Source organism: Cokeromyces recurvatus (genome assembly GCF_025118155.1).
Source record: "Cokeromyces recurvatus strain NRRL 2243 chromosome Unknown BX663scaffold_30, whole genome shotgun sequence".
NCBI lineage: Eukaryota > Fungi > Mucoromycota > Mucoromycetes > Mucorales > Mucoraceae > Cokeromyces > Cokeromyces recurvatus.
The window spans coordinates 165,371-189,687 of NW_026251416.1; the positions used below are offsets into that span (position 1 = coordinate 165,371).

At 29.7% G+C, this 24,317-nt stretch overlaps 9 protein-coding genes across 9 annotated transcripts; 5 read left to right on the plus strand and 4 right to left on the minus strand.

The window, feature by feature from the left end:
- Positions 1-86: 86 nt before the first annotated feature.
- On the plus strand, positions 87-1,833 carry BX663DRAFT_478403 (thiamine diphosphate-binding protein; the record flags this gene model as incomplete). The annotated part of the gene is made up of 3 exons (XM_051524300.1): positions 87-709; positions 885-1,204; positions 1,284-1,833. The coding sequence occupies exons 1-3, from the start codon at positions 485-487 to the stop codon at positions 1,831-1,833; spliced, it is 1,095 nt and encodes a 364-aa protein (XP_051379482.1). The 5' UTR covers positions 87-484.
- Positions 1,834-2,191: 358 nt separating this feature from the next.
- On the plus strand, positions 2,192-5,753 carry BX663DRAFT_521103 (uncharacterized protein). Its single transcript, XM_051529198.1, has 16 exons — positions 2,192-2,450; positions 2,519-2,593; positions 2,664-2,725; positions 2,836-2,907; positions 3,015-3,110; positions 3,183-3,293; positions 3,371-3,461; positions 3,541-3,554; positions 3,618-3,680; positions 3,758-3,940; positions 4,003-4,115; positions 4,177-4,309; positions 4,373-4,639; positions 4,721-4,818; positions 4,883-4,970; positions 5,025-5,753. Exons 1-16 carry the CDS (start codon positions 2,303-2,305, stop codon positions 5,334-5,336), a joined length of 1,926 nt encoding a protein of 641 aa, XP_051379483.1. The 5' UTR covers positions 2,192-2,302; the 3' UTR covers positions 5,337-5,753.
- Positions 5,754-6,508: 755 nt separating this feature from the next.
- On the minus strand, positions 6,509-7,027 carry BX663DRAFT_441162 (uncharacterized protein; the record flags this gene model as incomplete). The annotated part of the gene is made up of 1 exon (XM_051523440.1): positions 6,509-7,027. The coding sequence occupies one exon, from the start codon at positions 7,025-7,027 to the stop codon at positions 6,509-6,511; it is 519 nt and encodes a 172-aa protein (XP_051379484.1).
- Positions 7,028-8,468: 1,441 nt separating this feature from the next.
- BX663DRAFT_521114 (uncharacterized protein) lies at positions 8,469-9,235 on the minus strand (the record flags this gene model as incomplete). The annotated part of the gene is made up of 1 exon (XM_051529199.1): positions 8,469-9,235. A coding segment is annotated over exon 1 (169 nt), but the record flags the coding sequence as incomplete, so codon positions are not given.
- A 2,192-nt stretch (positions 9,236-11,427) lies between these two features.
- BX663DRAFT_521115 (thiamine diphosphate-binding protein) lies at positions 11,428-13,356 on the plus strand. The gene is made up of 2 exons (XM_051529200.1): positions 11,428-11,586; positions 11,676-13,356. The coding sequence occupies exons 1-2, from the start codon at positions 11,494-11,496 to the stop codon at positions 13,260-13,262; spliced, it is 1,680 nt and encodes a 559-aa protein (XP_051379486.1). The 5' UTR covers positions 11,428-11,493; the 3' UTR covers positions 13,263-13,356.
- A 530-nt stretch (positions 13,357-13,886) lies between these two features.
- BX663DRAFT_441046 (4-dihydromethyltrisporate dehydrogenase) lies at positions 13,887-15,079 on the minus strand (the record flags this gene model as incomplete). The annotated part of the gene is made up of 4 exons (XM_051523432.1): positions 13,887-14,281; positions 14,350-14,574; positions 14,643-14,753; positions 14,854-15,079. 4 exons carry the CDS (start codon positions 15,077-15,079, stop codon positions 13,887-13,889), a joined length of 957 nt encoding a protein of 318 aa, XP_051379487.1.
- Positions 15,080-15,401: 322 nt separating this feature from the next.
- BX663DRAFT_521118 (ADP-ribosylation factor family-domain-containing protein) lies at positions 15,402-16,731 on the minus strand. The gene is made up of 6 exons (XM_051529201.1): positions 16,700-16,731; positions 16,535-16,644; positions 16,447-16,474; positions 16,259-16,340; positions 15,896-16,186; positions 15,402-15,808 (listed from the first exon to the last, which is right to left on the minus strand). The coding sequence occupies exons 1-6, from the start codon at positions 16,701-16,703 to the stop codon at positions 15,775-15,777; spliced, it is 549 nt and encodes a 182-aa protein (XP_051379488.1). The 5' UTR covers positions 16,704-16,731; the 3' UTR covers positions 15,402-15,774.
- A 1,661-nt stretch (positions 16,732-18,392) lies between these two features.
- On the plus strand, positions 18,393-21,423 carry BX663DRAFT_521121 (chitin synthase 1). The gene is made up of 4 exons (XM_051529202.1): positions 18,393-18,865; positions 18,962-19,182; positions 19,257-19,505; positions 19,584-21,423. Exons 1-4 carry the CDS (start codon positions 18,502-18,504, stop codon positions 21,348-21,350), a joined length of 2,601 nt encoding a protein of 866 aa, XP_051379489.1. The 5' UTR covers positions 18,393-18,501; the 3' UTR covers positions 21,351-21,423.
- A 156-nt stretch (positions 21,424-21,579) lies between these two features.
- Positions 21,580-22,920, plus strand: BX663DRAFT_521123 (uncharacterized protein). Its single transcript, XM_051529203.1, has 2 exons — positions 21,580-22,216; positions 22,285-22,920. Exons 1-2 carry the CDS (start codon positions 21,656-21,658, stop codon positions 22,747-22,749), a joined length of 1,026 nt encoding a protein of 341 aa, XP_051379490.1. The 5' UTR covers positions 21,580-21,655; the 3' UTR covers positions 22,750-22,920.
- Positions 22,921-24,317: the final 1,397 nt, after the last annotated feature.

A 24,317-nucleotide genomic window follows, 5' to 3' on the forward strand; every position in this document is an offset into this window, starting at 1 on the left:
TCCCACGAAAATAAAAAATAAAAGAGGAAATCAAAGTTATTTTTCACACGGCTTCCAAACGATCTATTTATTTATTTATTTTATCTTTTTTTTTTATCTTTTTTTTTATCTATTTATTTATCCATTCATAAAAAGTATGCTTAATAGAACTAAATCATTGCTTCTAAAAAGCCCAATTTTACTACAACAACAACAACCAAAAAGATGGCTTACGGTTACTTCAAAGGTATGTCATAGTAAATTAGACTTTTTTTTTTTTTTGGTTCTGTCATAATCATAATAGCTTCTTTCTTCTTCCCCGAATTTTATTGAATAGTTATTGAATGTAACGAATGTGGCAGAGTCTAGAAGGCTATCGGATAATGAGAATAATAGCAGAGAGCATATCATTCAATCGTCTGCTAGTATATGGTCTTCTGCTGATAGATTTACAAACGAGTTGACATTCTTTAAAAATCAAGATGTTCTTAAAGCATATCGTGTGATGGATCATACAGGAACTGTGTTGATACCTGAACATGATCCTAATCTGTCCAAGGATCAAGTCATTCAATGTTATAAAAACATGTTATTCTTACATACAATGGATGGTATTCTTTATGATGCTCAACGTCAGGGTCGTATTAGTTTCTATATGACGCATTATGGTGAAGAAGCTATGATTGGCAGTGCAGCTGCTTTATCACCTGAAGATGTTGTTTTTGGACAAGTAAGAATTTTTATTATTATAATAGACAGATGTATATATGTAGATATATATGCATATTTATATACTTGTATATCTACATATATATATATATATCTACATACATACTTATATATCTACATATACATATATACTTATTTATATACTTATTTATTTAAATCATTTATATACACTCAAGTATCGTGAGGCTTTTATGCTGGTTCATCGTGGTTTTACTTTGGATGAATTTCTTAGTCAATGCTTTTCAAATGAATTAGATCTTGGTAAAGGCAGACAAATGCCTGTTCATTATGGCTCAAAACGTTTAAACTTTCAGACCATTTCATCTCCTTTGGGAACTCAAATCCCTCAAGCTGCTGGTGCTGCTTATGCATTAAAAATGTCTGGTACAAATGCATGCACACTTTGTTTCTTTGGAGAAGGTGCTGCTTCAGAAGGTGATTTCCATGCAGGCCTTAATATGGCTGCTACCTTGAAATGTCCTGTTGTTTTCTTTTGGTAAAAAAATGATTGAATGAATTGAATTCAACTCTTTCTATATATATGTTCATATTTATTTATTTTATGTCTATTCTAGTCGTAATAATGGGTATGCTATCTCTACACCTTCTTCTGAACAATATAAAGGGGATGGCATTGCTAGTCGTGGTATTGGCTATGGTATGGATACCATTCGAGTAGATGGTAATGATATCTGGGCTATTTATAATGCTACAAAGACAGCTAGAGAAATGGCTATCAAGGAACAAAGACCTGTCCTGATTGAAGCCATGACCTATCGTATTGGTCATCATAGTACCTCAGATGATTCTACAAAATATCGTGATCGAAAGGAAGTTGAAGAAAGAGCTAAATTTGATAATCCAATCACTCGTCTAAGACGTTACATGGAATTGAAGGATTGGTGGACTCAAGAAGAAGAAGATGATTATCGTAAACAAATTAAAAAGGATATTTTAAAAAGCTTCAGTGCCGCTGAAAAGAGAAAGAAGCCTGCTATCAAACATCTCTTTACAGATGTTTATGATGAATTAACTCCAAATCTTATTCAACAGCAAAAGGAACTTGAAGAATTGATAAAGAAATACCCCGAATATTACAATTTAGATGAATTTGCTTCAAATTAGATCGTTGCTATAATCAAAAAAAGAAAAGGTTTCTTCTAAGCCCGTCTTTTCTTTTTTAAATAAACTCCTCTCTTAAACAACATTTATGGATGGACATGTTTCTTTGTTGTTCATTTAAATACTATGCTAACTAAAAAAAAAGGACCTGCCATTCTTCATTTAGATAAAGTACGGGCCATATTGGAATTAAAGCCTTCTTTTTTTTAACCAAGTTTACAGTGTCATTAAATATCTTTCTGTAGTATATAAATCATATATTTACAATCTTTCTGCAGTATATAAATCATATCTTTACACTCTTTTTCTCCTTTTTCCTTTTTAGAGAGAGAAAAAAAAGGAGTTTTCGAAAACGAACTGTCTCTGATTGATCATTACAAACAAATTTGGAAAGCGAACATAATAAAAAAAAATAAAAAAAAAAAAATAATCTCCTCCTCTTTTTTATTATTATTTAAATAGAATTAATATTATGCCAACACTTGATATAAGAGGATGCTTAGAAGATTCTCCTATATTCAGAAAACGCATCCATTCTCATGAAGATTCCATTCATAGTTTTGAGCAATCCTTGAAAACTTTAATTAAACTCGCTCGTTCACAAGTTGAAATATCCACTGGTAAATCTTCTTCATCATCTCTTCTTTGCTTTTCTTTAATCCTTTCTTTTTTTTTTTTTTTCATCTAGCTTATAGTCAACAACAAAACGATTTAGCTCGTGAATTTTTATCTTTTGCACAAGCTCAAGATGATCCTATCGTTGGTAAAAACACAATTGTAACTCTTGGGGAAAAAAAGAAAAAAAGAAAAAAGACTCATCTACTTGTTATTAGCTCAAGCTTTAGATAAGTTTGGTAAATCAATTTTTGAAGTAGAAAAGAGCCGACATATGCATGTAAGACGATGATGTGTGTTTTTTTTTTATATTTGTATGATTAGTAGTATTCATTTGCAGGGTTTTTTTCTTTCTTTATCTCTTTCTCTCTCTCTATTACCGGTTTTAAGAATACACATATAGTTGACACTTTTATCGAGCCACTTAATGAGTTTGTGAAGAGCACCATTGGACCTTTAAAAGTAAAGTACCCACACACACACATATATATATATATACAATTATACAGAGAGAGAGAGAGAGAGAGAGGCAAATATTTACAGAATCTCTCATGTTCAATAATTGTTAGGAATTAAGAAAGAGATTTGAAAAGTCAAGTGATGATGTTGACTTGGCTTTATCGAGATATATGAGTAAGAAACCCAAAGATCCGACTTTACAGGAGGTAAAATAGATATATGGATATGACATGTATTATATATAACTAAAGAAGATAATAATACCGTTATCCATATAGTCTGCAATTGAATTAGCCGATAGTAGAAAAGCGTTTCATAAAGTATATATGGATTATGTATTAAAATTAAATGATATAGAAGCAAAGAAAAAAATTGATTATATGGAAAATGTAATAAGTTAAATTTTTCTTTACAAATATAGCAAAAAAAAAAAAAAAAAAAACTCATATACTTCTTGTAATTAAAGGTACTTGCATACATGTATACTGAATCAGCATTTCATCATCAATGCTATGAAGTTTTAAAAGATCTAGAACCTTATATGCGTGATTTGACAGGTGAGCTATATCCTATATTTATACATTTAACGTATTTTATTCCTCTCTACTAATATGAATTTATTTATTTACTTTTTAGGATTGTTACATGATGTATGATTTATTTTATAAATTATATAATATTTATATGCATATTATTAACATGTGCCTCTTTAGTCAAGGGAAAGATATGAGGAAGATTCTCGAGAATGTCTTGTTTATCAACAAATTTGTGAACAGGTACAAAAAAGAATTAAAGAAGAATAGATGATGATATGTATGTTTACTTTTTTTTTTTTTTTTTTTTTTTTTTTAAGAATACAATTGAAGAATATAACCCAATGCAAGTGAATGGAAGTATGGCAACTGAAGAAACACCTAATGCTCATAAATCAGGTTATCTTTTTGAAAGAAAGCATGGACGCGTGTATCAAAGTTGGTCCAGAAAATATTATAGTATTGTTGATGGTGAATTAATGTGTACAACCCGTAATTCAAAGGTACAAAAAAAAATTGTATATATACAAATATATGCTTATTATGTTTCCTTTTTTTTTTGTAGTCTTCGTCTAAAGAAGATGATGGATGTCAAGTCTATAATTTGCGTGTATGTAGTGTAAAGTTGGCAGATAGTTATGATAGAAGATTTTGTTTTGAACTTATTTCCCCAAACAAGTAATACACTGCATGGAAATGTAGAGGAAGATCCAAACTAATACAATTTTATATATGTAAGAGTTTTAGTATTACAAGCTGAAAATGAACAAGACATGAATGAATGGATTACCAGTATACGTACTGCAAGTCAAATGGCATTAAATTCTGATAAAGCACCAAGATATGCTCAACAAGCACCTAATCTTCGAAAAGTAATTCCTTATTGCATAACGCATGTACACATAACTGACTTTTTATTTTATTTTTTTTTACAGAGTATTTTAGAAATATCTTTGAATAAATCACATGTAGAAGAGGACAAAGATGAAGAACAAAGTAATAAAGAATCTCTCAAGATGATTCGAAAAGTAGAAGGAAATGATGTATGTGCTGATTGTGGTGCCAAGGATCCAGAGTGGGCATGTACAAATCTAGGTATCATTGTATGTATTGAATGCTCAGGTATTCATAGAAGCTTGGGTGTTCATGTCAGTAAGGTTCGATCTATTGTTTTAGATAAATGGGATTCAAATTCAATCGAGGTAATACATAGTGTCGAAAATCAAATTATTTATATTTATTGATCTATTTTATATATAAATATATTATATATAAAAAAAAAGGTAATGTTAAAGTTGGGTAACAAGATAGGGAATAGTATTTATGAAGCTTTAGTTCCTGAAAATATGGAATCTCTTCGAATTCAGACTAATTCAAATAGGTATTTTTTTTTTTTTTTTTTTTTTTGTAAAATAATATATAGTTTGTATTCATGTATCTTATAGAATGGATCGCGATTTATGGATTACTGAAAAATATGTCAAGAAAACATTTGTAACACCTAGTATTTTGGATCAAGAATCTTTAGATAAGGTAAACCGTTATACAATAGATAAAGATATATATATATATATAATACCTATGTAGGAGTTTTGGAATGCAGTGATTGAGGGAAGACTAGATAGATCACTCAAATGTCTTGCTCAGGGTGCTCATGTTGATTACAAAAATCCAGATGATGGTCTCAAGACAGCTTTACATAAAATAGTAGATAAAGATGACCAAGTCCTTGTTGAATTTCTATTACAACGTCTAAGCGATATAAATCAGCAAGATGCTCGAGGTTGGACTGCACTTCATTATGCTGCTGTTAATAATAATGTTCAACTTGTCTTGGCCTTATTAAAGAGACATGCAAAAGCAGATATAAAAGATAATTCAAACATGGTAAATGTATAAATGTATTGAAATATTTATTCTATATTAATTTTTTTTTTAATAAAGTCACCATTGGATTTAGCGGTTGATAGACAAAGTGTGCAGGCAGTAACAGCATTACGTCTTTTTGTATTCGATAAACAACATAATGCTTCCCCTTCAAGCTCATTAGATTTTGGATTTCGAGAAGCCATGTCATCTTTTAAATACACAAATAATGATCGAGCATCTCATTCAGCAGTTGATTTACGAAAAACGACTTCAATGGTACCCAAATCGAACGGCATACTTCATGATGATCAAAATAGTCAATTATTACACGCAGAAAAGTAATATACATATAACCACCCTCTTATTTTATATTTATAAATGTATATGTATAATTCATTTTATAAAGTCCCTTTCTTTTCTAAAATAAATAAATAAATAAAAGAAAAGCGTATATGTATGTATCTTCTTTTAATAATTGACAGCATGTTATTATATGAGGGGAGGAAGAATAACATTTAAACTTTCAATAATACGTTATGACTGTATTTTGATGCAACAAGAATAATAATAATAACAACAACTTTCTTCCTTATTATTATTATTAACAAACAAACAAACAATAAATAAGAAATAGGCAAAGACAATAATAGCCCAAACTCCTCTGTTTTTTTTTTTTTTTTTTTTTTTTGGCTTTTGTAGTATAGTGATTGCTTCAAGTCAAGATGTTACTTTCCCTTCGCATCCTCTTTTTATCGTCATATACGAATGATTATATTATATTCGAGCAAAGTAATAATATAAGCCCTATGCTATATTTCAAAGTGTTAAAGCAACATAAGATGCAAGTACACTTCCAAACGCGAGGTTCTTATTATGTCCGAAAAAAGAAAGAATATATGGGGTTTCAAAAAAGTAGTATGTACGGTAACAAGTGCAGATATGTATATATAAAAATATATCTATCTATCTATCTACATCCATGACACCCATCGTTGTAAGGAGAACTGTCTCAATAACAAAAGGAAATAGATTACTTTTTTTTTTCTTTAAATAATAATAATAATAATAATAATAATAATATACACTATTTATTGACAATAAAAATACAGATAAAAGAGAAGATAGATTAAACAAAGCTTACTTCATACATAAAAATAAAAAATAAAAATAAAAAGATGGCAAGCAGGAGATATAAAGAAATCTTATTTGAAACCTTCTCCCCAAATAAGACCAATAGTAGCAATACCAAGACAATAAAAGATAGTTGTATATAAGATACGGATATATCTGCTGTCTGTAACAAGCTCAGCAACGAAAAAGAAAATAGATAAAGCAGTAACACACCAATTGATAATCATCGCACCACGAACTGAGCCGCGACCAAATGTATTTATGACATCCAAACTAATAAGAGCGAATAAATTATTTGAAATGATCTGATGGCCCTTCTCTAAACGAGGGGCCAATGTACCATTAAGAGAGGGGGCGGCAATGAATTTTCTCCCTTGTGATTTTTCAGCATTTGACTCGTTATCTGATGGCCCAGTACCATTCGACATCGTTTCTTCAGAGAAGAATGCACGAACAACTGAAATAAGACCCCAAAAGACCCATAAGAGAGTGACAGCAATCCACATGACACGACCATCATGTTGATCAAGGAATTCATCTTCAATAGGAATGAAAGCATTCTTGATGGGGAAATTATTGACTTCAGACATTCTTTAATGATTGAAGGAAGAAGATATTAATGTAAGAGAGGTGTTAATAGTAAAGAAGATATAAATAAGTAGAGACTTGATCAGAAGAAAGGAACAAGGGGGAAAAAAAAACTAATTTATATTTATATGTTTTCGCTCAATTGTTCATGTTTGTTGTTGTTGTTGTTGTTGCTATTGTTCACCCTGAAGCTGAACTTTAACAAAGTTACTATTATTGTCTGTCATATATTAAAAATGCATAAATAGAAAATTAAACGACCGAAGGATTATTATTATTATTACAATTATAATAATACGAAACAAACAAAAAAAAAAAAAAAAAAAAAAAAGTAACAAAGTCGTTATTAGAATAGCCCTTATTTTAATATATAGACAATAATTAGTTTAAAGAGAAAATAAAGACCTTTTTGTGATTGACATGTGTGTGTGTGTGTTTGTTTCCTTTTATAAATTATTATGGACAAGTAGTAGATAATTGCAGTATAGAAAGATCAACGCAAGACTGTAATAGAAGACCATTATGGCAACCAGCAAAAAAAAAAAAATCTTCAAGTCAATTAAGTTTAAGAACTTTAACAATTAAAATAGGACAATAATAGATATGTGCTGACCAAAGTAAATTATATTCAAAGCTTTAATAAGAAGGAAAGACCGAAAAGGGATTCAACATGATATATGACATAGAAGTTTTTTTTTCTTTTCTTTAACTTATTGCTTAAAAGGAAGAAGAAGTTTTTTTTTCCTATGATAATTTGTGTATTTACTTGTCATAAAGAAGAAGATAGATAGCGTGAATAGGGTCCTAGTAAAGATAAATCGCATGAATCAAAGAATATATTAAATTGATAAATTTAGCAAATATAAAAAGTTTAATTCGTGTAAAAGTTTCAATTGATACAAAACAGGTTTTTTTCTCCATTCATTATGAACAATAATATACAACTTAATTATTAAGAATTCATAGTGATAATAGCAAAGCTTATTTATTTTCTTTTATTTTATTTTCTCTTTAATCAAAACGTCTCACTATAAAATTGCTTGGATGAATACATTTATTAAGTACGTGCTTTTTTTTTATTGTTATTTTTATTGTTATTTTATCTTTTAAAAAGTCAAATTTGTATATTTGAATATTCAAAACTGCAAGTCCACAGAGAATTTCTAAATATACACGTTTGGACATTTATCAGGTCATTATTCAGAAGCTTAATCTATTATAAAATTATGATTTCATTATTTATATTTTGAAACATAATAATATTTACCATTAATCCTACCGTTTATTCTATGAGAATCATGTTTATTTTATTTTATTTTTTTATTTTGATTATATTTATCAATTTTAAAATGTAATGAAATATTTATCAATTCATTTTTTTTTTTTGAAAAAAATATTCTAATACATTTTCTATTCTTCTGTAACACAAAGAATGGCGCTGTTAATATTTATTAAAAAAAAAAACCAGAAAAAAGTGGCGTGCCTGACAGCATTTTTTAAACACCGCAAGCAGAACATAACGTGATTATTGTATTAAGACGGCGTCTTTATTTAATAGATCAAAATAGCAGTTAACAGACTCCCTTTATTTTCATCATAGTAAGCATACAGCATTATTAAGATTAAATGATGCTTTTGTTATTCATAACTTAATTTAGTTTGATCTTTTTGTTTTTTCTTCTTAAACAGAAAAGCTTGTCAATTGGTTACAAAATAGTATATACATGAAAATTGCCCGGATTAGATCACCAAAGAAAAAAAAAAAAAAAGACCCTTTAAGATCAAGGGTAGCAAAAATAAAAAAGACAGGCAAAATGAGAAAAAAAAGTGTAGCTATGACATAATTATTAAGGGAGTTGAGAGAGGAGTCAATTAAGGGTTCCTTGTCTAGACTATGACGGTACAGAAGGCAGATTTTTATTATATTATTTGAAAGAACCAAAAAAAAAAGGTAATTGACTTTATACAGATAATTGACAGAGTAAAAGAAAAGAGATTAATATATGCTGTGCAAGAAACTGATTGAAAAGAAAGAATGAGGAATTTCATGACTGGCTTCAAGTGCCATCTAAAGTCAATGACAGCAAATATCATATCATTCTGTCAACAATTATGTGGGGAGCTGTTTGAATAAAATAATATTGTATTAATTGATTTTGTTTATTGTAAACAAATTTAATAAAAAAAAGGCGACGTCATTAACTACCATATATGTATAAATTGTTATTATTTGATCTTTTTTAATACAAAAATGATGGGGGGCCTTTTTTTTAATTTTCTAATTTGGGATAAAATATACAACTTTCTTTGAACAATTACTATTAGTTTTTATTATAATCAATATTTGAAGTAGTTTATTACAATAAATAAATAGAAGAAATTCCTTTTCAGCTGTTCTTTTTTTTTTTTCTTTTCTTTTAAATAATTATAAACATCTTTTCATGTATTATATAATCATTCCCAAGTTCTTTTTGAAAAATAAAAATAAAAATAAAAAAAAAACTAAGAAACATAATCATCATCGATAATGTTCAAGTTACTGTAACTTCTTTTTCATGCTTGAATCATAATAAAAAAGAATAGACCTCCTCCCCCAAAAAAAAAACAATAAGTAAATGCTGCCAGATTTAACAGATTGGATACTGAAAGTGTGTTTTCCAATAAAGGATTATAAGCTGAGTTTAAAATAATAAGTAACTAGTATAGTCATTTTGTGGCGTAGTGGCGCATTAACTATGCAGCAATAGCTATTATTATTAAATAGTAGTTTATACAAATAAGAAAATACAACCTTTTTATTTGCAAGAAAATATGAATCAATACAAAGATATATATTAGTTATACATAATCCTGTAGAAGCAATGACTATAATATTATACTTTAAACATACTCAAGCCTTACAAATAAGAAACATAATAGATTTTATTAGAACGGTGGGTCATAGTATGCCTTTTGATTATATGCCATTGTACCCTTTTATAAAATAGTAGTAGTTTTTTTTTATAGAGAAAAATTGTTATACTAAATTAGAAACTTTTTTTTTCCTTTTTTCTTTTGTACTAGCAATTTAATATAAAATTAAGCTTCTCTGATTCTTAAATGAATGTCTCAGATCTAATCACATAAATACATATCGTAGATCTAGTAATTATCCTGTTTTTCCTTTTCTTTTGTTGATGAGCTTATACTTTATTAATAATAGCATGAATGTTACAATAAATAAGATATAGAGATTTAGTTATACTTATTGCTATTAAAAATTTGATTTTTCCTACTTTCAAGTTAATAATAGCTGTCTATTTTTAGTAAAAATATAAAATGTGGGAAATGTTACTGCTAACATTATATGAGCATATTATATATCTCTTATCAGATTAATAATAATATTCAAATTTAAGTGTATACATTTATTTATAGCTTTTTTTTCCCGAACAAACATAAATAGATTTAAAGTTATTTTATCTGCTAGTTCTTAGATAAATCTCTTTATATGTTGTTTGTTAAACAAACAAACCGACTTTCCTTTTTTTTTTTTCTTATCTTTTTATCAAATCAAGCATAATTATATTTTATATACAGATATTTTTTTTTTTATTTGTGTCTAAATAATGATATTATTGTTATTGTTTGTTGATATAATCTTACTGTCATTTTATATCTCGGCGGATTAAAAAATGAAAATAAAAAGATAATAACTGGTAATGATGTGACTCTTAACGTCATCTTTATTTTATAATATATATTTTTTTTTTAGACTTACCAGGAAATGAGTTCGAATTGTAACTGATGATCTTTTTTATTCATTTATCTTTATTTTCACTGCATACTTAACGCAGTTATTTATGAGTATTTATGTAATATATGAGTCTTTTTTTTTTTTTTTTTTTTTTTTTTTTAAGAAAAAAGAAAAGCTATTATGTTAATGATGCTAATGCTTGTTCTTTTTTAAGGTTTATTATTTGCAAACTTTAATTTAGATGATAGTTTAACTAAATAAGAGAGATAAATCTGTTACATGTGGTATTATATGAGAATTTTTTTTTTTTTTTACACTACTTAATGCAATAAGCTTATGAAACATATCAATTATATACTTCAGCACAGAATCATGCTTGTTCTTCTACTACAACTATAGATTTTGACGAGAAACCGTTTATTTGTCAATTAAATTCAAAAAACTAAATAATGATTAGGCGTTAGTCCCTCACGATAGAAATCAAATTCCATATAAAGATTAGTGAACATATACTAGGGAGGAAAAAAAAGAAAAAAAAAAGCTCATTGCTTTTGTTTAGCATGGGGTTTACAATCTTTTTTTTTTTTTTTTTTTTTTTCATAATTATATAAAGACTTATTAGGTTGTTTTTATATAAATATAAGTAAATATATATTTTTTGCATAATTTTTTTTCTTATTTCTTTTCTTTATATATAAATATTTTTATTTTTTATTTTTTAAAGAAATAATAATGGTTGCTGTCAAAGTTGGTCAATACCTTATTCAACGCCTCAAGGAGGTTGGCATTGAAACTATTTTTGGTGTTCCTGGTGATTATAATATGGTAAGTATAAATAAATAAAAAAAAAGAGAGAGGGAGGGAGATTTTAATAATAGACAAGATAATTAAATCTTTTGTTTGAAAAAAAAAAGCCATTATTAGATATGATTGAAGATGATAAACAACTTATTTGGGGTAATAACGCAAATGAATTAAATGCTTCATATGCAGCAGATGGTTATGCTCGTATTAGAGGTGTCGGTGCCGTTGTTACTACCTTTGGTGTTGGTGAGCTTTCTGCTGCTGCTGGTATTGCTGGTTCTTATTCTGAAATGCTTCCTGTCATTCATATTGTGGGTACACCCAATACTAAGTCTCAAGCTGAAGGAGCTATCCTTCATCATACTCTTGGTAATGGTAACTTCCAAGTCTTTGTTGACATGTTTGCCAAGATTTGTTGTGCATCTACTCATTTAACTCGTGATACGGCCATTAAGGAAATTGATCGTGTCATTCAAGAATCTATTGTTCGTAAGCGTACTGGTTATATTGGTATTCCAATTGATTTAATCAACTATGAAGTCAACATTCCCGATATCAGACCTCTTGATCTTAGTCTTCCCAAGAACCCTGCCAAGACTCAAGATGTCTGTCTTAAGGTCGTTTTAGAGGCCATTAACAGAGCCCAGCATCCTATTATTATCGTAGATGCTTGTATTCAACGTCATAACCTTCAAAAGGAAGCTGCCGCCTTTATCAAGCGTTCTGGTTTCCCTACTTATGTTGCCCCCATGGGTAAAGGTCTCGTTCCAGAGGAATACGCAAACTATCGTGGCTGTTATGCAGGCACTATTACTCTTGAAGGTATCGCTAAGGAAGTTCAGTTGGCTGACTTGATTATTGAACTTGGTTCAATCAAGTCTGATTTCAACACAGGTGGATTTACATATGGCTTAGATCGTGACAAGACCATCTCCCTTCACTCATTTGCTACTAATGTATTCTATGCTGATTATGATAAGGTTAACATGACCGAATTCCTTCCTCTCCTCACCAGTCATCTTCCTCAACAACCTCGTCATTTTGAACTTGGTCCTCGTTGTGAGCCCGCTCCTATTAGTGAGGGCACTGAGATCACTCATAACTATTTCTGGAATAAAGTTCCCGACTATATTGATGATAACTCAATCATCGTTGCTGAAACCGGTACCTCTGAGTTTGCTTCCTTTAATATGAGGGCCTCAAAGAATGCCTTCTTTATTGCTCAAGTCCTTTGGGGCTCCATTGGTTACTCTGTCGGTGCTGCTCTTGGTGCTGCTATGGCTGCTCGCCAACGTCGTGTCTATCTCTTCTGCGGTGATGGCTCCTTCCAATTAACTTGTCAAGAGGTCTCTGTCATGCTTCGTCATGGTCTCACTCCCGTTCTCTTTATCTTGAACAATGATGGCTATCTGATTGAAAAGTTGATCCATGGTCCTCATCGGGATTATAATAACTTCCAGATGTGGCAATATGGTAAATCTCTTGACTATTTCGGAGCTCCTCTTGAACGTAACATCAAATTGGGCTCCTCTAACGTTGGTTATCAAGGTAAAGTTACAAATCGTTCTGAATTTGAAGCTGCCATGAAGGAGGTTCACTCTCAACGTGATAGAATTCATCTTATCGAAGTCGTCATGCCTCGTTTCGATGCCCCTCGTGAATTAATTCTTCAAGTTGAAACTTCTGAAAACCGTTAATTTTTATTTTATTTTTTAATTTTAATTTTACTTTATTTTGCATTATTCTTCTGTCAATCATAAATAACCATAATAAAAAAATTTTTTTTTTCTCTTTGTTCATGTATGTACAATAAGAATTAAAAAAAATATTATTACATAGTTTAATAGGTCAAGATTGAGAGGTCTTCCATGCATGTTTTTTTTTTCAAGTTAAGAAATAATTCTGATTTATATAATATCTTAGTCAATGAACGAATTTTTATTCAATAATAATAGATAGAAAACCTATAAATAGTAAAAAAAAAAAAAAAAAAAAAAAAAAAAAAAAAAAATTGTTAGTTTTAACATGTACATGTTGCACAGCTATAATAAGTGATGAAATAACTAGGGGTTTAAGAAAAACAAGCTATATACTTGTTTATCCTACTATATAAAGTGTTATTTGTTACAGCTATTCTCAATATTACATTTGTGAAGTATCTTTCCTAAAAAAAAGAAAAAAAAATCCATTTGAAGCTCCAATCTGTGTTCTTGATTTTTTCGATTTAATATTTTCACTACCACTTTATGTGACTTTATTATATTTTGCTCTTTCATATCATCCATAAAATGAACAGAATAAACGTAATAGATAAAAAAAAATTAATCAAAAAGAGGAATATTAATGCCATATGTGAAGAGAGAATTAAAGCGAAGATTTTGGTCAAGTTTCTTAATTGCTTGAAGATCCTTTTCATCAAGCTTAAAGGAGAAAACATCAAAGTTGGACTTGATACGTTCCTCATTCATACTCTTGGGAAGAACAGCCACTTTTCTTTCAATAGACCAACGCAAGAGAACTTGTGCAGGTGTTTTATTATGTTTGGCAGCAATAGACTTGATAACATCGTGATCAAATAATGTAGGAACAGACTTGACATCTTCAGAAAAGACAAAGTAAGAATTAGGACCAAATGAAGAATAGGCTGTTACTTGGATTCCTTGTTCTTGAGCCCACTTGACAAGTGCTTCTTGTTGTAAGTAAGGATGAAGTTCAACTATTTTTTTTTTTGTTAATAACTATATATATGCATATACATATATATATATCTTAATTGTTATTTACTTTGTAAAGTAGCAGGCTTATATTTAGCATATGTTAATAAATCCATAATAAGTTGACAGTTAAAGTTAGAAATACCAATGTTACGAGTTAAACCAGCATCAACTAATTTTTCCATCTCGGGCCAGAGTTCATGCATAGGTGATTTCTCAAGAGCAACCTCACCGTTAATTTTCCAAGGGCCGGGATATTGAACTGCAGGATCTACATATTGAAGAGGAACAGGGACTGCGCATAACAGATGAACTTAGCTTATAAACCTATATATAAGTCTTAATATTATCGATATCACTTACAATGAACGATATAGAGATCAATATAATCCAAATTCATATCTTCGAGTGTTTTTTCGATAGCTGGACGGACATGAGCCTTGTTGTGATAGTTATTCCATAACTTGGATACAACTATACATATATTTTCGTAAGTATTATTCTTCCAAGTCTTGAAGCCTTTCCTCTTTTTTTACTTTTATATACATATATATTTATTTATTTATTTATTTACCAAACAAATCTTCACGTCTAACAATACCTTCCTTGATAGCTCTGTTAATACCACGACCAACACCAACTTCATTATCATAAACAGCAGCACCATCAATAAGACGATAACCATTCTTAATAGCAGTATAAACAATTTCTTCAGTATTTTCTTCAACCTTCCAACAACCAAAACCAACAATAGGCATCTTATCATTGGTACGGTTTAAAGTAAGATATTGGTCGCTCATGTTGTCTTATGCAAATTTATCCCAAGGAAATAATAATAATAATAAAAAAAGAACAGAAAAATTTTTTATATTTTTATTTTGACAGAATTTTTATGTATTGCGGCTATGTTATTAAAATAAGTCTGAAACCACTATTACGATGAGAATAAAAAAAGTAGTATGAAAGAATGTTTTGTTTCATTATCTGAGATCATTCTTCCGGAATTCATCGACACTATTTTTATATAAATGTATATACATGTATTATATAAATATATAACTATTCATGGTAGAGAAAAGACTTTATAATTCTAGATATAATAAGCTATCATATAAAAATGCACTTGGTTACAATTTTGTATATTTCATAAACATTTCTTCCCATTTAATAACTTTTTGTTTTGAGGAAAGGTCTCATTACGAATATTTTAATATTCTCAGTAATAACTTCATGTTAGCTACTGGAGCTTATTGGATTCAAATCTTATCTAATAAGCATAAAGACTATTCGGAATCAATATTATTATTAACATTTATATGACTCTGATTATACAGTAAAATAACGTTTGTTCATCATTTATGAATGTGTTACCAGAAGAAAGAGCCGATCATTTTTTATTGTACAAGGTTACCAAGGCTAATAGATATGAAGAGCTTTTTATGCGCTTTTTTTTTTTTCATTATTCGTATGGAAAAGCAGGGTCAAAAATTATAATTTATTTCTTATTCTCTTGAATAATATTAACAAGCCTAAAACAAAAAACAAAAAAGAAAAAAAATAAGCATTAAGTTTTATAGTTATCATTTTTTCTTTTTTTATATATCTGAATTGCCTACCAATCTAAACCTTCCGTTAAACCTTCTCCCTTTAATGCACTTGTTTTGTAGATAGAATATTGTCTATTTTTTAAAGTTGATAAACCAAGAGCATCAGCAACTTCTGCAGCAGATAAAGCGCCTTCCATATCTTGTTTATTTGCAAACACAAGAAGGGCTGCATCTTTTAATTCTTCTTCCTCTAACATGGCATGTAATTCTTCCCTTGATGTCTGCATACGATCCTTATCCACACTATCAACTACATAAATTACTGCATCTGTATTAGAATAATAACATCTCCAATAAGGTCTAATTTGTATTTAATCTTTGTTAGTCCAGAACGTGCGCATAAAACGTAATCTTTATGTTATTATTATTCACCTTATACTAGTCTGCCCGCCTAAATCCCATACTTGAAATTTAATATTTTTATATGTGACAGTTTCGACATTAAATCCAATGGCTAATCATCATAAAAAAAAAGTACATGAGTATTAAGTATTTCTATTTTAAGTGTTCAACTCTATATATATATATATATATATATATGAAAAAAAATGGGAATTTACTTGGAATAGTAGAAACAACTTCACCAATCTATAAGATTGAAAATTAAATTAGAAAATTCTATCATCTGATGTACATCTATCTTCTTACTTGAAGTCTATATAGAATGGTAGTTTTACCGGCACCGTCGAGACCAAGAATTAAAATACGAACTTCCTTTTCTCCCCAAAGTTTACTGAAAAGGCTACTAAAAAGTGCACCTAAATTAATTTGAAATTAACAATAGTTTATAAGTTAATGTTTTTTTTTAATTACCCATTTTACAATACACTAAAAAAAAAGTAAACAAATGCCTTTTTTTTTTTTTTACAGCATTTTCTGCTGAAATCCAGACAGCGTCCAATTTTTTTTTTTTTTTTTTTATGAAAATTTAAGACGACACAAAATTGATTTTTAGATAACTGAAGTAAAATATTCAACGATTTTATCACTTGAATGAATTTATAATGCTCTTTCTATATGACACAAAATAATATCCTTTACTAAACTGATTGAATCAGAAGCAACCTCATCAAAAAAGAAATAGGGCCAACCAGGTAATAAATGACTAAGCTTATTAGGTATCTTATAGATTTATGCTCTCTACTGTTTCTTCAATAGGATAAAAAGAAAGTATTCCTAGTCAATGGCTACAGGCAGGCATATGGATATACTCTTTTACTACACTTAATTTAGTAGATAATAAAGTAGAGGCTGTTAATTCATAAGATATTTAAAGTGCAAAGAAAAAAAGGAAAATAGATAATGAACAAAGAGTGTATATAAGCAATACATTATGTCTTTTGATTAAATACACAATTGACTTATTTAAAGAAAATACAGTTCTCGAATGTTTGCTTTGATAATATGCTTCTTCCTTCTTCTACATAGCAGACAATACTAACCATGCTACAACACAACAGAACAAGTACAAAAACAGTCATTCCAACATATACAAAAAAAAAACACACTTCTACTATAATGTCAGCTTTTCTATAGTCTTCTATATGTTCTATGTTATATGAGATGGATTGTCTAGTTTACAACTTCATTTCTCCGCCTCTTCCCAATTCTGGCTTATTCTTGATAGACTGGCTTACTCAAACTTCCTCCTTCCAAACACTTCATTTCTTTCTAATACTTGAGTTGATCATTTATTTTTTTTTTTTTTTAAAAACTGACTGAGATAGTTTAGTAATTTTATAAGTTATGTTCTCTGTATTCTTATAAAATAATATGTGGAGCTTAAAATATGTATCATAAATTACCACCACCAGAATTAGCTTTATTTGCCCATTATAGATTTTCATGTGCAATTAATTCAATAAGAAGAGAAAATGAAACATACATAAAAAGTATTATGTACAATCAATATTTAATTACGATTGCACTTTATTACCATTATTTTGTGTCTATTAATTATAAATAACATCTAGACGATAAACGTTATAAACATTGATTACTATTGCTTTTATATATTATTATTATTATTTAACAAACTTGAACGCTATATGTGTAAGAAGAGCAAAGACTTTGAAACAAATAATGCCATTTCTTTTCTTATAAATAAATGTCAAAATGACTGACATATTTTTATGTGTAAATAACAGCTTGTTTAATATCTCTGATAATGCAAATATATTTGATGCTTTAAAAAATAAATTACAGATAAAAGAGAAATAGGATTCAACTATTATTAACTTCTCCTAAATTTAGTAATAATAGTCTAAATTTGATTCAGGTACACAGACAATAATAATACTTTATTCTTGTCCTACTGCTTGTTCATATATGTGCCTATTTATCTACATATATTTTTTTTTAATTATTGTATAAAACACTGCTTTTTCGTGCTCCTTTCTTTCTCCCTTTCTATTTATTTATTTATTTATTTATTATTTCATTAGTATCCTTTCCTTCTTCTCCTCCTCCTCCTCCTCCTTTTTTCTTTTCTTTTCAACAAAATAAAACAGCATTTTATTCATATTTTATTTTCTTTTTCATCTATACAACAGAAAAAGGGAAAAGCACACACACACACACACGCATACACACACACACTAGTAATAATAAAACAAATGTATTCATATGACAATGAACAAAACAAAAACTATAGTCCAATCCCTTCTACAAAAATGCCCTTAAGACCAAGGTTTAATCAAGGTGAAGAATATGTAATGCAACAGAATTCTTTTAAAAGTAATCAGTATAGTCCTGGTTATATACCCCAAAATGATCCATTTGGTTATTATGAGTCTAGTATACCAGGCTCAAATACAATGAAGCAGCCATTCTTAGGAACTCCAGATAGCAATCATCCTCCTTCCTTTCACTATGAAAATACACATTCACAACAACGATTTGGATTATCCAACATGATTGGGGGTGGTCCAGAAGATTTTGGTATTGCTCCAAGAAGACAACAGAGACGATATAAAACAAGTAATGTATATAATTAGGATATGGAGGCTTTATTTTATTTTATTTATTTTTTGACATATATTAATACGTATTTTTATTTATTCATCTATTTACTAGTACGAAAGGTTAAATTGACAGGTGGTAATTTAGTATTAGATAATCCAGTTCCAAACAAGTATCTTCAACGAGTAAAACGTCGTGATGAAATGGAATTTACGCACATGAGATATACTGCCGCTACTTGTGATCCTGCTGATTTTAAAAAGGATGATTACAAACTAAGACAAAATATAATGCATAGAGAGACTGAACTGTTTATTGTATTAACCATGTACAACGTAAGATGATATGATAATATATATTTTTATATACATATAGACTATTATATATACTTATATACATACATAATTAGGAAGATGAAGTTTTGTTTTGCAGAACGATGAATGGTGTAATGAAGAATATATCTCATCTTTGCTCTCGGGATAGATCAAAGATTTGGGGTGCTTCAGGATGGAAAAAAGTAGTTGTATGTATTGTGTCAGATGGTCGTACCAAGATTCACCCTCGTACATTATCAGTGTTAGCAGCGATGGGTGTATACCAAGATGGTTTAGCGAAAAATATTGTAAATGGTAAACCAGTAACCGCGCATATTTATGAGGTAGATATACAATGAATTACCCAAAGCCATCTATATCTATATATACGTATGTCATGATACTAATATGAATAACGATAGCATACAACTCAATTAGCTATTGATTCAGATATGAATTTTAGAGGATCGGAAAAGGGGGTTGTTCCTGTTCAAATATTATTTTGTCTCAAGGAAAAGAATCAAAAGAAAATCAATTCTCATCGTTGGTTCTTTCAAGCATTTGGTCCACTTTTACGGCCCAATGTATGTGTACTATTAGATGTAGGAACAAAGCCAGGTAGCAGGTCTATCTATCATCTTTGGAAATCATTTGATATCAATCGTAATGTAGCAGGTGCCTGTGGTGAGATTAAGGCTATGTTGGGTACTGCCGGTGTACAGCTTTTAAACCCTTTAGTGGCTTCACAAAACTTTGAATACAAGATGTCGAATATCCTTGATAAGCCACTTGAATCTGTCTTTGGTCATATCTCTGTTTTACCTGGTGCCTTCTCCGCTTATCGTTATTCTGCATTACAGAATGATGTACATGGACAGGGACCACTTGAAAAGTATTTTTTAGGTGAAAAAATGCATGGAAGTGATGCTGATATCTTTACAGCCAATATGTATCTCGCTGAGGATCGTATCTTATGTTATGAGCTTGTTGCCAAGAAGAATGCTGCTTGGGTGCTCCACTATTGTTCAAATGCTTCAGGGGAGACGGATGTACCTGACACGATCTCAGAATTTATATCACAACGTCGTCGATGGCTTAATGGCTCCTTCTTTGCTGGTATTTACTCCATCGTGCATTGGCGTAAGGTCTGGGGCTCTAATCACAATATCTTCCGTAAACTCCTTTTCATGATCAATGATCTTTATCAACTCTATAATCTTATTTTCTCCTGGTTTGCGATTGGTAATTTTTATTTAGTCTTCTATATCATGACCACCTCTATCACAACCGTACCTGATCCCCCCTTTAGCGTCAATATAGGAAACATAACCCATACTGTGCTTAATTATGTCTATATCTTATTACTTCTTATTCAGTTCATTATTGCCATGGGCAATCGCCCTCAAGGTCTCAAGTGGGCTTATACACTTATCATCATCTTCTTCGCACTCATGATGGGTTATATTCTGTTTTGTACCTGTTGGATTACTGTCAGGGGTGTACAGGGGGCATTCGAGGCAGCTGCACTGGCAAAAGGTGAAAGCCTGAGTGAGCAAGTCCTTGCCCTCATTCGACAGAGTACGTTTCGAAACGTGATCATCTCTGTATGTTCAACTTATGTTATGTATTTTGTAGCCAGTATCCTATTCTTGGATCCTTGGCATATGTTTACAAGTTTAATCCCTTATATCTTTATGTCACCTAGTTATATCAACGTACTTAATATCTACGCATTCTGTAATACACATGATGTGTCATGGGGTACAAAAGGAGATAATGGTGTCTCAACCGATTTAGGTGTTGTTAAAGGAATAAAGAGCAAAGATGGTGAACATGAAGTAGAGATCTCTGCTCCTACTGAACAAAAGGATCTTAATGAGCAATATGATGAGGCATGTCTAGAATTGAAAACAACAGCTACACCTGAAGTGAATAAGAGAGATGCGAAAACAAAACAGGAAGATTACTACCGTTCTTTTAGAACTAGATTAGTCATATTTTGGATTATCTCTAATTTAATTCTTGTTGTTATTATTACAAAAGGTCAGGAGGTATTGAAATGGTTTGGAAACTATAATGATAGAGCAACTGCTTATCTTGGATTCATTCTTTGGTCTGTTGCTGGCTTATCAGCTATTCGTTTTATAGGTGCCATTTTATATTTAATTTTAAGAATCTTTATAGGATAAAATAAATAAATAATTAAATAAATAAAGCGCGGTCACAAGCCTTGTGACGGCCTTTATAAAATAAGCCATTCAATTGTTTTTTTTTTCATATAAACTTTTTTTTTTTATTTTTTATTTTTTTTTATTTTTTATCTTTAAAAAATCTTATTGTACATATACATTAGATCATGGCTGCTATCAAATCAAAAAAGGATACCAAAACTGCAGTTAAAAAAGCACCTGTAAAGAAAGCACCTGTAAAGAAAGCACCTGTTAAGAAAGCACCTGTTAAGGAAGAAAAACCTGTTAAAGAAGAAAAGCCTGTCATGGAGAAAAAGATGACTAAAGAAGTACCTGCAAAGAAACCAAATAATAAAAAGGCAACACCTTCTACAGAAACTTCAGTTAAAGTAGCAACTACAGAGAAAAACGTTGATAAAAAACAAAAGAATAATGATGCTGGATCTAAGAGAAAACGCGTTTCATTTACTGAATCAGAAAGATCAGAAAGCAATGCTGTTGAGGAAGCACCTAAAAAGGATGCTGTAGAAGAACCAGCTACTAAAAAGAAAGCAAAGAAAGAAAATAATAAAAAGGCTGTAACAAAAGAAGACGATAGCAGTGATGAAGAAATGATTGTAAAGGATGACGATGAAGAAGAAGTTGAGCAAGCTGATGAAGAAGAACTCACTGAAGAGCAAGAAGAGGCTCTTAGAAAAGAGATTTTGGGCGATTTAGTTAGTAGTAGTGAGGGTGAGGATTCTTCTGACGATGATAGTGATGATATTGATGCAAATGAAGATATTGTTAAATTGGATGGTAAAAAATTAGAAGAAAGTAAGGCTGAAACAAAGAAAACTTTTGACAAGAAAGCTTCCCAATCCAAGGTAATTTCACATAAATAAATAAAAGAAATTAAAATAAGATATGCTAATCTATATGTATACGTCATTAGGCAACAAAGTCAGAAGAAAAGGGTGTTATTTATCTTGGTCGTATTCCTCATGGTTTCTATGAAAAAGAAATGAATGGATATTTCAGACAATTTGGTGACATTACTAGACTTCGTCTTTCTCGTAATAAGAAAACCGGTAAATCAAAGCATTATGCCTTTATTGAATTTGCATCTAAGGACGTTGCTGAAATTGTTGCTGAAACTATGCATAACTATCTTTTAATGGGTCATTTGCTTCAATGTAAATTGATACCTTCTGAGAATGTTCATGAAAATTTGTTTAAGGGTGCTGATAAGGTATATAAGCCTTTTAACTATGAACTTCGTAACCGTCGAATCCATAATAAAAAGAGAACTCCTGATGAATTTGAAGCAAAGAAAAACAAACTTATCCAAGCTGAAAAGAGATTACGTCAACGAATTGCTGATGCTGGTATCGAATATGATTTCCCTTCTTTCTCATAAATTAAATTATAAATACGCTTATTATATATAAATGTTTTTTTTATTATTTTAGAATATATCTTTTTTTTTTTTCTTAATAAATTTATATCATTTCCAAAAGGGAAGAAAAACAATTAAATATAACGAGCTTTAATTTTCTGTTTATTATACAGTCAAGTATCTCTGTAAATACACAATGAGCTTTCTATTCTATGCCAGAATTTATTAACGTTATCTTGGATTTACTAGATGGGATTATTTGAATCTCTTGTTTTCTTTCCTTTCCTTTTTTTTTCGCCATTATGTAATAAAGTAATACTATGTAAATGTAGATTGTATAGCTAAATATCTTTATAACATTTGCAAAGTTTACTAAATTACAAGGACTTCTTAGTAGTATCACGCTATGCGATTCACTTTTATATACATGTTGTTTTCTGTCATAGATTCAAATAAGTCAATGAAACAAAAAAAAAGGGGGGGAAGTATACTACGTGCACTACGATGTCAACGACAAATATGTCCTTTGGTGTGACGTTACATTCACTCTATTCCTTATTATTAATAATGAAGAATCTAGAGTAATACAAATATCTAAATTGATATAAATGAATGCTCTTAGGTAAAAGGCTTGTGACTTTGACCAGATGATGAATAATCCTTATTGTAGAACTGTACATAATTAAACCCTATTGTATAAGTGTGTAATTATCTTCTCTTAAACCTTGAGATTGAGGATCATCTATGCATACAATTTGGCATTGGATACTGATATTTCCTCTTGCTTCTGATTTTTAAGCTTAATCATCGTGGTATATATAATTATAATATAGTCAATAAAGAAAAGGCCTCGTCTCCATCAAACAAAATACTTTTCTAATATTGATCACCACTATCTCCGTCTATCAAGTTTTAAATATCAATCCCGTTATTCTAAAAGAGGGAAGTAAAACAAAAAAAGTATATTATCAAAAGACAAGCTTAAGAATTTGATACTATTTTACATTTTAAAATGCTCAAAAAAATATAATAAGCTGTAGTTTAAGACAAGATGGAAATACAAGATATAAAAGAGGATTATGGAATCCTTTTGAAGTTGGTTATAATATATTTGTGATATTAAGGATGAAACAGTTACTTGCTAATCTATCTAAAAAAAAAAAGTACGAGTCAAGCAAAGTATAATTTTTAACGAGTTGTTATAATTCTAACACGTTATTATCTTCTAAAGGCCATCATTTTGTTTTCTATTCTCTATAAGAATCAGTATAAACTTCAATGAAGTAAGGCATTTTTAATATCTATGAAGCTTGTATAAGGGAAATTACTCAAGTCTATATAAATTCTTTTTATTTATTTATTTATTTTTTTATTTTTACTCAAGCTTAGTTGTTTATCGGAATAAAAAATAGCTGATACGAAATATACAAATCTATAATAAAGTAGTTCTATATAATGAATCCTAGTAAGATTGCATCAAATGACCAAGACTTTTACTTTTCGTAAAGAGAGTTGCTTAATCTTCCTCCTGGCTGAACCGAGTCAATAATAAGCAGGTAGTCGTAGTAGTTTGAATTGCTAATTTCCGT